The sequence below is a fragment of the Cynocephalus volans genome, chromosome 3 (assembly GCF_027409185.1).
Source record: "Cynocephalus volans isolate mCynVol1 chromosome 3, mCynVol1.pri, whole genome shotgun sequence".
In the NCBI taxonomy this organism is placed as follows: Eukaryota; Metazoa; Chordata; class Mammalia; order Dermoptera; family Cynocephalidae; genus Cynocephalus; species Cynocephalus volans.
Window position 1 is genome coordinate 106,287,951 of NC_084462.1, and position 13,984 is coordinate 106,301,934.

The window sequence follows — 13,984 nt, forward strand, 5'->3', positions numbered from 1 at the left end:
GACTCATTGGCCTCTGAATGGCTCCTGTTTTTCAGCTGTTCTAGCTCCTCACTCCTGTGTGGGTCCACAGGAACCCTCTTAATGGTCTTGCTGTCCTGGAGGCCGCCAAGGACCCCTTTTCCCCTGCTGCCTCCAAGTAACTCCATCTGAAGGGCACAGCTATGGCTTCTGCTGGCTCCTGCTCTGTGCACTTAGCAGCTTAAGCATTAAAGCAGCGATGACCTGAAACTCTCAGAGCAGTTTTTTCTTTCTCCCATCGTGGTTTCTCCCATCTTCATGAACTCCGTAGGTCTCTCCTCCTCTTCCCCTGAGATCCAGTGGCCCCAGTTTGGCTGATGTTATGTTTTTATCGTTCTAAATTGATTGATTTGTGGGAGAGAGTGACGCTGGGGACTATCTATTCTGCCATCTTGACTGGAGCTTCCTGCTTTTATTATTATTACACTTGTTTGGGTGGGTTCCAAAGTCCGACCTGCGTTTGAATGTTCATTGTGCTATTTACCATCTGTGTTACTTTGGGTAAGTTACTTAACCTTTCCAGGCTTCTGTTTTATCATCAGTAAAGTAGATGTCATCATAATACCTACCTTGTAGGATTGTTTTGAGGTTTATATTTTTTATTTTTATTTTTTTATTTATTTGAGGTTTAAATATAAAGCTGTTAGCCCAGTGCTGGCACATAAATAAGTGCATCAGATTAAAGAATACCTATACTTATCTTCTCAGGAAGTAGAAGCTAGTTTATAGACTAGGATTCTTGGTTAGCAGCAAAAACTATCTCTAGCTAAGTAAAGGAAAAGAGGAGTTACTGGAAGGACCTGGTGTAGTCCATCCATAGGACTGGAGGAAGAGATGAGCATTCTGGCCACAGGAAGGACCGGAGTGGGGACAGAGTCAGGAATCTAGGTAGTGGGATACAGCAGACAGCCTCTTCAAGGTGCAGCTATCATAAAGCTTCTCGTCCAACCAATTTCTCTCTTTTGAGGACTCAGCTCAAGACCTAGGTTCCTGGGAGAGACACTGGTCTTCTCAACTTGGGTAGCAAGGCACCTTGATTGACAATTTGGAATTCCCATCAAGACTGGTAGATAGAAAGGCTGAGTGAGAGGATAGGGATGGTAGGATAACAGATACAGATTGGCCAGAGGGTTGTTAGCTGGAATTGGTGGACAATGTCATTAGGAAAAGATATTCTTGCTTATCTTTTGTTTCAGTGTTTTCTTGCTGGTGTTCCCTCTTTAAGAGTAGAAAAACTGTTTTTAAGGCCTAAGAAGGGAAAGGGTGTAGTCTTTCAGAATTGTCCTAATTTGGGGCCTGTGTTTAAATTCTTTTCAGCCTTGACATATTCAGAGAATTATTTTTAATAAAATGGACTTTCGGACAACAGTAAAATAAATAGCTTAGGTAAATTTATTGATCATAAACATGGTTAACTTTGTTTTTATTTTTTAAGGAACTTAAACAGAACCAAAGTCAGGAAATTGATGACCATCAACATGACATGTCAGTATTGCAGAACGTACATCAACAGAAATTGACACAAATGCATCGTCGGTATCGAGAGGAATTAAGCTACTATGAAGAACGAATTGAAGAACTCAGAAACCTGTTACAAGAAGGTTATTAGTTTGATTAATTTAACATGTTAGATGACATACTTAAATGACAATTCTAGCACTCTGAGACCAGGACACTGCTATAAATTTGCACTAAGTTCTAAAGAATGAGTAAATGACTAGCTCTGCTTGTCTGCCAGAAATTTGCTATGGCACCACTACTTTCAAGATTTTGCAAAAACGGAAAGGTCCTTTTGCATTTGTGGTAAATAGTTATAATTCATAGATTTTTTTTTGCATTGTTTGGTGGTCATATTTTACTTTCTGTCAAACTCAGGTATGTAGGGTTTTAGTAGTTGATTCAAATCCTATGTTTCCCCAACTTTTTATTTATTTAAACATGCTTAGTTTAGTATGGTAATTTAATTTTTCTTTTTAAGCTTTTCAAGTTCTGAACTCTTAAATCTTAGTTGTAAATAGCAAGCTATTTACTTCTCGATTCTTAACATTTGATATCCTTGACTTTATATTCTAGGTGGCTCAGGAGTCACAGGAACTGATCACTCTAAAATCTATGAGATGCGAAAAACTATTCAAGTTCTACAAACTGAAAAAATGGAATCTACAAAAGAAAATTGAAGAACTTGAGGATAAAATAAAAGACATAAGTGAAAAATTATCTTCTGCAGAAAATGACAGAGATGTTTTAAGGAGAGAACAAGAACAACTAAACGTGGAACAGAGACAAATAATTGAAGAATGTGAAAGCTTGAAACTGGATTGCAGTACCTTGTAATCTTATGCTATGAAGCAAAGTGATTGTGTGACAGAAAAGGAAAGAATTCTTCCACAGAGTACATCAGTGGAAGAAGTCACACTACAAGAAGAAGTCACACTACAGAAAGCACTGCCTGGTATAAAATGTTTGGAACTTATTTCAGACTGGTATTTCATTGCACACTAGTTGTTTTTAAACACTTGAATAAGTGAATACTTCTTGGAAATGGAGTATTCATGGAAACAACTTTGAGTAATTTGAGAAATGCTTGGTTTGGATTCAGTGCCATAGTTGTTAATAGATCACAAATAGGAATTTTCTACTGCAAGTGGTTAAGTATTGGCTTGGTGTTTATCAACCTACCTTCATTATTCTTTTATTTACATGTAACTCATTGATTTAGGAGGCCAAGCAGATATCTGAGAAGTTTATGTACATTGACATTTTTGGAAGGAGGTAAAGGTCTGTTTCTTGTAATCTATATTGAATACTTCCTGTAACTCGTCAGGGCCCAAACCCTCCAGTTAAGGAATGCAGTCTTTCTTCTTCAAAAATCTGTTGGTGCCTTTTGAAGTGATCTCCTATATCGGGCAAAGGCCTGAGTAATAAGAGCCATAGATCTTCTGCCATTTTCCATGCTAAAGATGATATTTATAGTATTGGATGAAATACACCAGTATGCCTTCATGGCAGGAAAACATAATGGGAACTCTTCTGCTGAAAAGATGCATTTCATTTTGCACTTTGTCCTTCTCTCACACTATCAACTCTCACTTTTTGAACTTAAGCATTTTTGCTCTGGAGGTTTCCAGCCCTTGTGTGCTTGTGACCCCCCACATCTGTATCCCTCAACCAGTTGTTTATCGTGAGTTCCTGATCTGTATGGCCAGTTCTGTATATATCAGATGGATTTTCAAACTAAAGTGAAGTTTAAAGTAAAGTCACCATGTCCTTTTCCACCTCCTCTTCCTTTCCCTACCTTAGTGATTGGTAGCATTTTCCAGTCTCCCAAAACAGAAAGCTAGAAGTCATCACCTAGCAAGTCCCGTAGGTTCTGTTTCCTTAGATTTTCTCTGATTTAGTGATATTTTGGGATTGTATCCCATAGGAGCTCTAGGGTTTCTCACAGGTTCATCAGTCCTGGGAGCTGCCATGCAGGCAAAGTGTAGTGGGAGTCTGGGCTTCTTTCTCAGTTGGCTTCAATCGAAGTAGCGCTGCTCTTTTAAAAAAAAAATTATTTGTCTATCATGTTGGGCGATCCATATGAGTTTATTTGCTTAAAAAACAAACCTACTGGGCCGAGCCCATGGTGCACTCGTGAGAGTGCGGCGCTGGGAGCGCAGTGACGCTCCCGCCGCGGGTTCGGATCCTATATAGGAATGGCCAGTGCACTCACTGGCTGAGTGCTGGTCACGAAAAAGACAAAAAAAAAAAAAAAACAAAACAAAACCTACTGCCCTAGAGTTTCTCCTTTTTTCCATTTTTGTTGCCATAGAATTACTTTAGCCAATCATAATTGCTTTCTGCCTATGTTAAGTATAGCAGATCTCTTAGTGGAGCAAGATAATATAGTGGTTGAGAACCTGACTGGGTTGGAATACAGCTCTATTACTAACTAGCTGACCTGGGACAAGTTAGTTAATATCTCTTTGCTTTGGTTTTTTCACTGACAGGGTTTAGATAATAATAGTAACTTCCTTATAGTTGTTGTAGTAGTAATGAGGATTATAAGAGTTAGTTACTAGCTACACATTCTCTTTAGAACAGTGTCTGGCCAATAGTGTTATAAAAGCATTAGCCATTTTTATTCTCTGGTCTCCATGATTCCTTCTTTAATCCATTTTTTCCATTCTGCAGCCAGAATAATTTTTCAGAAATGAAAAGCAAGTTATTCCCTTGCTTTTACCTTTTTTTATTTGGTTGCTGACTGGTTTGGGGATCTGAACCCATTGACCTTGGTGTTACCAGCACTGTGTGCCAACCAACTGAGCTAACCAGCCAGTCTTAACAGTTGTAGTCTCCCATGTGGGAAGATTTAGTTTTAATTCTTTAATTTATTTTTTGGGCCCCTGTCCAGTATGAGAATCCAAACCCTTGACCGTGGTGTTCTAATACCGTGCTCTAACTAACCGAGCTAACTGGCCAGCCCCCATTCCCATGTTTTTAGTACTTTGTGGCTCCCTGTGAACTTCAGGATAAAGTCTAAACTTCTTAGTTGGACATGTAATGTCCATCATGATCTGGTCCCTGTCTGCCTCTTTTGTTTCCACTCTTCCCATTCTCCTCACATTCTGAGCTTTAGCCATATTGAACTTTCTACAGCTTCTGAAACCAATGGTGTTGTCTCTTTGCTCTGTTGCCTTTGCTGGTTTCTCTGTGTGGACTGTTGCCATGTTTCTTTTAGCTAACTCTTACTGTTTTGATTCAGTATGGGTATTACCTCAACTGGGAGGTACCTAGCACTGCCACTTCCCTGGCCCTATTTTCCCCCTAGTCTGGATTAGGTGTTTGCCTTTTTTTTCTCTCATAGCACCTTGTATTCACTGTATCACACTGTATTGTAATCATATATTCACTAGTTTTCCTTCACCTCTGGATTATAAGCTCTTTGAGAGCAAGGACTACATTTTTATATCTTGTGGTCTAGCACCTGGCCTCACGGTAAATGTTCAGTATTTCTTTGAATGAAAGTCAAATGTATTACCTCAGCTGAACTCATGGTATTGTCTTTGTGTTCCTCTTCCAGAATCTCTTTTATTTATGGATCTATCTATACTACCAGATGGAATGGTCTTTTTACCAATAGTCATGTCTAAATCACTTTAGATAATTGATACTATTGTATTGTTGTGGTATAAATATATATTTATTGCTTTTAAGGGTTTTTTTTCCCTTCAGTCTTAGACCTTTTGCTGTTTCCTGCTACCCAAACTAATTAACTCATTTTGAAATGTAGTTGTTAGTATTTTTATCAAGGTGATAAATTATGACTCATTCAGAATACAATCATAGTTCTTTCTTATACTTTTCCATAGAATTGGATTTTAACATGGTTTTTTTTGTTGTTGTTGTTGTTTTTTTTTAAAGATGACCGGTAAGGGGATCTTAACCCTTGACTTGGTGTTGTCAGCACCACGCTCTCTGAAGTGAACTAACCGGCCATCTCTATTTAGGGATCCGAACCCGCGGCCTTGGTGTTATCAGCACCACACTCTCCCAAGTGATCCACGGGCCGGCCCTTAACATGGTTTTTAACTGGCATTTATATTATGATTTTTTCAGTATAATCAAAATAGAAATACAAAACAACAAAAATGCGCTTCACTTGGAACTGTTAGCACTTGTTAATTAAGCTTATAAATATACTTTGTTTTAATTGGGTTGCATTTCTTAGTTTAATATAGGAGGTAATAAGTTATTTTAAATTATTTTAATGTCAGGTTCATTTGTTGTTTTTACAGATGCTGAAAATGAAATGAGACTGAATAGTTTAAAGCAGGTAAACTCATTTTAAGGGAGACAGTTTTTGACATTGGTGTACCAAGAAAAAGTATTTTGATTTATTATAGGTGCTTATTTTTTTTTCACAAATTCATGTGAATTTACCCTAAGAACTTTCATTATGTTTGCTGATTAATAAGTCCCAAATTGACATAATTTAAAAAGTTACATGATTGAAAAATACAGATATGTCTTTTTGAAGATTAATTTGACAAATGTTATGTGTGTAGAGACAGTGGACGCAGATCCTATACTGAAGCGAGGAATGCATTTTTATTTTCCTTGTTGAATTTGAGGAGTTGTTTTTATTTCTAATAATTACAAGTTATTTTGTAAATAAATAAATATAAATATATGTATATATTTTAATAATAAAGAGATCTATAAGAATGTCTAAAATGAGTGGCTTTTAAGATGGTTCAATGTTGAATTCTTATAATTTTTATATATCACTAAAAAAATTAGAAACACAGTTACATAGTTCACCTGCTTTTTTGTAAACTGGAAATTTCTTGTTATCTGAAAACACTGCTTTAACATTTTTGTAGAATAACAATCTCACTGAAGACAATGTGAACCTTCAAATGCTTGTCCAAGTTTTGGAAAAAGAGAATTCATTATTGAGCCAAGAAAAGGTGGGTGCTGTAAAAATTGGGGCAGAATTAAAATGGTGTGTATATTATAGTTTACAGCTAATGGCCAGTTTATATCAAAACTGAGAGTCCTCTGGATAAAACTGATCTCATTGATGCTTGTCAGGCCAGGTTGAACTACCTGGATAAGGTTAAGGGTATGAGAGACTAGCCAGAGTTTATGTTTGGAGATAAGCCAGTAGGCACACAGATGTGAGCAGAAAAGATAGGTACAGGCCCTATTTTGGTTTCTGATGAAAACCTGACAGCAGCAGCATACACAGGTGCGTCGAGAGGTCTGGAGGGGCATACTGTAATAACTGTAGCTACTGCTTATGTGCTCCAGAATGTGTCCATTTGTGGTGGACAGGATTTCTTTGTGGTGAGGGGTTAAGAGGGACAGTTTCAGTGGTAGAAGTAGGGTCTTTCTTGTATATGTTGGTAGCAATGATTGAATTCTTGGGATTAAAATTCTGTATGAGGAGAGGTATTCTTAGTTCTGTACCACTTGACGGTAAGTCCTTGGCTAAGGCAGGTGCTTAAATATAGGACATTTGTAAGCTGGTGTTAAATTAAAGGCCAATGTCTGGATTCAATTTAAATTTTTAATTTTTTTTAAGTAATACATGTTTACTGATATATGTATTTAGTAATACTCGTACATACTGAAAAAGTTCAGACAGTATGAGTGGAGTGTCCTTTGCTTGGCCTTTCCTAGAGGTGATCTCTTTTACCACTTTCTGTTATATCCTTTCAGACTATATCTATGCATGTGTGATTTTATATATAAAGAGATTTTAAAAAATACATGTCAGCATACTAAAAATATTGTTCTTACATACCTTAACATTATATTTTCAACATCTTTGTACATTAGTATATAGGCAGTGTTTCTCAAAGAGGGTGCCATTGGCAGTTAAGTGAGAAGATTCTTAGTTGTGTGCACTGTCCCATTCATTGTAGGATCTTTGCCCCCACTTTTTATATACCCACTAAATGCCAGTCACTTTTTAACTTACTATATTATAAATGAAGATATTTCAAAAAGTCCATAGAAAGATTCATATTATCTTTTAATTCTATTCTGCAAAATTTTGATGTACCATCATATATTTTCTCTGTTCTGTTTCTGCTCCCATTGTATTCTGCTGTTTATCTGACTGGCCTAAGTATATTCTATAGTTTGCAGACTCTCTGCACATATTTGGTAGTGCCTGTAACATTTTCATGGTATTCTTGGATTCTGTAGCTATTCCCAATAGCTGTTTCTCCTTTCTTTTGATGCTAAGTAGTCCATTCTAACTATTCCTTGAATTGTGTCTGCTGTGGGTCTGCTTACTGATAAGAAATACCAGAAGACATGAAGGTGGAGGGATCAATCCCTGTACCAACCAGCCACCAAAAAAAAAAAAAAAAAAAAAAAAGAATGCCAAAAGTACCTTCAAAGCTGTATATCCTATTAAGGTCTACCTGAAAAAAATGTGTGGTTCTCCTAATTGAGCAGATAACAGACAGTAGAAAGATGTAAGAGAATGCTGTTTTCATGTTCCAGTTGTATTCAGAATAAACTTTTGAATCAGAAGGAAATGAGAACTGTGATGCATTGCTCTGAGACACATTTTACTGTTTTCTTTTATAAGGTATAAGGCTTTTTGTTTGAAGGAATTTGAGACTCTAGATACTGTAGAAGTTTCATTTTTTAAAAATCTCGGTCAATGGGCCGACCGTGTTGCTCACTCGGGAGAGTGCGGCGCTGATAGTGCTGAGGCCGTGGATCCTATCTACGGATGTCCGGTGCACACACTTGCTGAGCGTGGTGTGGACCACACCATGCTGAGAATTGCAATCCCTTTACCGGTCAAAAAAAAAAAAAACTCTGTCAATGAGAGAAGGCTTTACAGCAATTTATAGTTTATCAACAAACCTTGTAATCAGAGGTTGAAATAATGTTGAAACATAGAGAACTGTACCACTTCTGGGGTTTTGGAGAAAAGCATTAAATAGCTAATAATGGACTATAAAATGTATATATACATACATCTTTATGTCAGGTTTGAGAGAGGGGAACCTTGTCTCTGCTCAAGTTAGAAGGTAAAGAAGGAAGGAGGGCAATTTTTGGATCAAGAAAAGGTTCCAGTTTCTGACAGAAGCAAGCAATAAAGGGGATTCCTTTAATGAGGGAAAAGAAGGCTTTAATTTTCTAATTAGAGAGGATAAACTTTAGAGTGAATGAGTGTGGACTTTGTACGTTTTTATTTAGTCTGTGGGTGCTGATGACTGGATGTTAGGGAATGGAAATGAAGAGAGCTGGAAGACTTGGATATTTTGCAAATATGTATCTGCAGGGAGAAGAGCAGATAAAGGGAAGCAATGGTGGAAGTGGGATAGGAAAGACTCAGATGGGAAAGGTTGTGTGTAAAGAAGCTGAAGCTACAAGATGAACACATTTGTTGTATATTGTCTAGGGTTATAGAAATGTTTTATTTGAAGCTGCAAATAAAATTGCAAATTGAATAATATTGTTTACTTTTATATTTCATTATTGAGGTATTAGTAATGTTTCTGATACAGAGAATTTAAGATAGATTCCAAGTTTTGTTTATTTATATGTTTTTAATCTTTTGGTGTCTCCTCTTCGGTTCACAGTCTAATTTTCTTTTTTTCCCTTTATCATTTAAGGAAGAACATCAGATATCACTTTTAAAACTGAGCAATGACTATGAAGTAATGAAAAGTCTAGCTGCAAGAGATATGAGTTTGGATTCAGAATTCCATGATTTAAGACTTAGTTTGGAGGCAAAGGAACGAGAACTCAATCAGAGAATTAATGAAAAGGAAATACTGCTATCCAAGTTAGGAGAACTGGACAAACAGAACCAAGAAGCTACAAAGGTAATTTTATATTAAAGACAGTGAGGTAGCACATTTTACTCAGTAGACTGAACACTGGGTTAACATGTTAAAAAGATGGGCATAATTTAATTTTGTGATTTAAGTACTATTTTAGTCCACTGATGCTCTACTCATAGGAATTGCCAAATACTAAAGTACTTTTGGCTTTACAGACCATGTAGTCTCATTTGCAACTACTCAACTCTGCTGCCGTGGGAGAGCATGGCCGTGTTTCAATACAATTTTATTTACAGAAAAAGGTGCAGGCCTGATTTGGCCTCTAAGATGTAGTTTGTTGACTCCTGCTCTAGTGTTTAAGAGTTGAAAATAAATAACATATATTGTCTCCCATCTTCGGAAAAATGGACTTGCTGTAAGATATTAGTAAATACCTTTGTAGGGGATGTTGGGATAGGAAAAAGGTTGTTTTTAAGAAAGATTAGAAATATCTGAGGATAATTCTATTATGCATGAAATGTTGTGAAATTTTTTATGTATCACAATAAGAACATTTTGTAACATTACCATGCAAATTAATTTTTCTTTCAGCACATTAAGCAGCTAAAGGAGGAACAAGATTGTTTTACAGAAGTTACTTAAAGAAAAAGACCTCTTAATCAAAGCCAAAAGTGATCAATTACAGTCTTCAAATGAAAGTTTCACTAACAAAGTGAATGAAAATGAACTTTTGAGGCAGGCAGTAACAAACCTGAAGAAGAGAATATTAATTTTAGAAATGGACATTTGTAAACTAAAAGGGGAAAATGAAAAAATAGTAGAAACATCCAGGGTAAAGGAAGCAGAATATCAAGCATTACAGGAGACTAATATGAAGATTTCTATGATGCTGCGAGAGAAAGAGCTTGAGTGTCGATCGATGAAGCAGAAGGCTCTTGCTCTTGAGCAAATACTGGAAGAAAACGAACGGGTATGTTCTGGTTGGAGTATTGTAGAGGGAAGTTGGGGTGGAGGAGACTTCTTTGTTTCAGTTACTTTATTGATATCATCTTTGAAGAGGACAACGAATTTGTCCATTTAGAAATATTCAAGATACAGTCATGTGTGGCTAAATGGTGGGGATGCATTCTGAGAAGCATCATTAGGCAATTTCGTTGTTGTGCGAAGGTCAGAGAGTGTAGTTACACAGACCTAGATGGTATAGCCTACTACACACCTAGGCTGTACGGTACAGCCTATTGCTTTGACAACTGTCGGATACGTGATCAGTCATTGACCAAAATGTTTTTATGGGGTACGTGACTATAGTTTGATTTGAGGCATCTGGAAGTTTCTCCCTCAAATTATTACATATTTCCAAGTATTTTTAGTAGTAGGTTAATTTTTTACAGTCTGCTAAGTAGGAAAAAAGAGTATAGTAGCAATTAATCCCCTTAGGAAATAGAAATTTGTTACAAGAGAAATTTTAAAGTCACTTAAACACCTTTTAGGCTTATTTCAGTAGCTGCTAGTAGTGGTTAACATCTTAGGGATTCTTATATGTAAAGGAAAGCCCTGTGAAATACTACGTTTTTGAACATTATCTACAGTAAGAAATACACTTTACATTGTGGCATAGCAGCACGTGCTCATGTGTGTGTAAAACTGAAAAGTTTCAAGAACCAGAAATTACCCTTACTACACGTGATACTCTATTAAAAAAATCCAAAAACAAACAGTGCTGGATAAAGCATTGAATTCATTTTTATGAACCAATTAGTCATAACCTGGAATTTGAATGGTGTTAGCCAAGAGTAGTAGTTTTCACATAGACTTAAACTCAGTAAATACTGTAATCCCAGCTCTGTCACACATGTGACTTTGGGTATGTTTTGACCTTATTGGTTTGTTTATTTAACCATCATATGGAGGGTCATAACTGTTATATGGAAAGTGTCTATAGCTTTTCATGCATTTCATTTTAGTAAGAATTATTGAAGATCTCCTGTTACATCATACTGGGATAGGTGCTGTGTAGGGCTTGTTTGGTAGTGCCTTTCTACTCTGATTTCTATACTTTTAGTAGTAGAAATTTGGAAAAGAGTTGATAGGCAGAACAGTGGAATATTCAGCAAGTGCTTCTTGAGCATTTACATGTTGCCAGGCACAAGATAAACTTCTTTTGTCAATTAAGTTCTCTCTTAGAGTCTTGGATTAAAGTTGTGAAAACTTACTTCATTTCTTGTTCTTGGCCATATATCTGATTAAATAGGTACACTCATGGTCAATGTCGAGGTGTTCTCGTCCTTCAGAGATAACTTTTTAGCCTTAGTGGTACTGGTCTATAATTGGTGTGAAAAAGACTCTTAGAGGGGACAGCTTCCTATTACTCACTAACCAAAATAAGTCATGTGATTTAATTACTATTTTAGTTCCCTGATGCTCTACTCATAGGAATTGCCAAATACTGAAGTACTTTTGGTTTTACAGACCATGTAATCTCATTTGCAACTACTCAACTCTGCTGTCATGGAAGAGCGTGGCCGTGTTTCAGTACGATTTTATTTACAGAAAATGGTGCAGGCCTGATTTGGCCTCTAAGATGTAGTTTGTTGACTCCTGCTCTAGTGTTTAAGAGTTGAAAATAAATAACATAAATTGTTTCCCTTCTTCAGAAAAATGGACTTGCTGTAAGATATTAGTAAATACCTTTGTGGGGGATGTCGGGATAGGAAATAGGTTGTTTTTAAGAAAGATTAGAAATATCTGAGGATAATTCTATTATGTATGAAATTTTGTGAAATTTTTTTTGTGTACCAAAATAAGAACATTTTTTAACGTTACCATGCAAATTAATTTTTCTTTCAGCACATTTGTTTGATAACAGATCAGCTATCAAAACAACAAAATGAAGGACATAGCATTATCAGTAAACTGAAACAAGGTCTAGACGATGAAAAAAAGATAGTTCATCAACTTGAGTATGATAAAATGAACCTTACTAAAGAGTTAGACATAAAGAAAGAACAGTTTATTCAAAGTGAACTGGTCCTGAATGATTTGCGTTTAATCAAGGAGGAGCTTGAGGATAAAGCAGAAGATTTAGTAGATCAGCTAAGTAAATCACAAAAAAATAATTCAAACATCCAGAAGGAGAACCTTGAACTTAAGGAACATATTAGACAAAATGAGGAAGAGTTTTCTAGAGTCTGGAAGGAGTTAACTCAGTCTCTCAATCAAGACTCTAATAGTACTTTTAAGGAAAACGTACTTAAAGAAAGGGACGCTGAAGTTAGAAACTTAAAGCAAAATCTTTCAGAAATAGAACAGCTCAATGAAAATTTAAAGAAAGGTGCTTTTGATCTGAAAATGGAAAATGAAAAGTTGGTTTTCACATGTGAAGATGTAAGGCATCAGTTGGAAGAGTCTGTAGCTCGGAACAGTCAGATTTCTCTGGAAAAAAACACTATTGTGGAGACCCTAGAAGTGGAAAAAGGACAGCTAGAAGCAGAATTGTGTCAGGCTAAAGAGAGGCTGTTGGAAGAAGCAAGCAAGTATGAGCAAAAACATTGAAGAACTATCAAATGCACATAACTCGAGCACCTCTGCCTTACAGCTGGAACATGAGAGTCTAATTCAACTCAGTCAAGAGAAAGACTTTGAAATAGTAGAACTCAAAAAGAATATTGAGCAAATGGATACCGATCAGAAAAAACCTAAGGAAATTTTGTCATCTAGTGAAGAAGAGCAGAAGCAATTGACAGAAGTTATAAAGGAAAACGAACTTTTTATTGAAAAACTTAAAGAAAAGTGTTCAGAGCTGCAGGACGAATTAGATAAATATTCTCAGGCCTTAATGCCAAATGAAATTTTAAGGCAGACCATAGAGGAAAAGGACAGAAGTCTTGGAGCCATGAAAGAAGAAAACAGTCATCTGCAAGAAGAACTGGAACAACTCAGGGAAAAGCAGAGTCAAGCTGCACCTGTGGCTGAGCCCAAACCACTTGTTAGTATTACAGACCTAGAATTGGAGATATTTGCACTGAATATAATCAAGGATCATCTTGAAGAGGAAATTAAACATCAACAGAAGATAACTGAAGATCAAAACCAGAGTAAGATGCAACTACTTCAATCTTTACAGGAGCAGAAGGAAATGGATGAGTTTAGATACCAGCATGAGCAAATGAATGTCACACACACCCAGCCCTTTTTAGAGAAAGATGAGGAAATTAAGAATTTGCAAAAAGCAGTTGAACAAATCAAAACCCAGTTGCATGAAGAAAGACAGGACATTCAAACGGAGAATCCTGATATTTTACCAGAAACAAGAGTTCTGAGCCTTAATACAGAAAATGGAAGTGAAAAGCATCATTCATCTAAAGCTGAAACTGAAAGATTAGTGAAAGAAATAAGAGAACGAGAACTAGAGATTAAACTTCTAAATGAAAAGAATATATCTCTAACTAAACAGATCGATCAGTTGTCCAAAGATGAGGTTGGTAAAATAACTCAGATTATCCAACAGAAAGATTTGCAAAATTAGGTACAGTGTCTTATGGTTGTAAGACTACAACAGAAGGAATATAGAACAAGTCTTCTGTTGTAAATTTTTTTTTCTTTTGCAGTTTTGTGTCTTGTACAATTTAGTTCTATTTCATTGACATTTACATGTCTAAAGTGTGCAG

At 36.3% G+C, this 13,984-nt stretch overlaps 1 protein-coding gene across 1 annotated transcript in view; it reads left to right on the forward strand.

The window, feature by feature from the left end:
- Positions 1 to 13,984, forward strand: part of LOC134372661 (thyroid receptor-interacting protein 11-like) — a 40,624-nt gene that overhangs the window by 5,752 nt on the left and 20,888 nt on the right. The window contains 8 exon segments of the mRNA XM_063090086.1: positions 1,454 to 1,619; positions 2,092 to 2,189; positions 2,191 to 2,470; positions 5,796 to 5,833; positions 6,384 to 6,470; positions 9,147 to 9,359; positions 12,165 to 12,860; positions 12,862 to 13,832. Coding sequence (XP_062946156.1) covers positions 1,454 to 1,619; positions 2,092 to 2,189; positions 2,191 to 2,470; positions 5,796 to 5,833; positions 6,384 to 6,470; positions 9,147 to 9,359; positions 12,165 to 12,860; positions 12,862 to 13,832 — 2,549 coding nt within the window.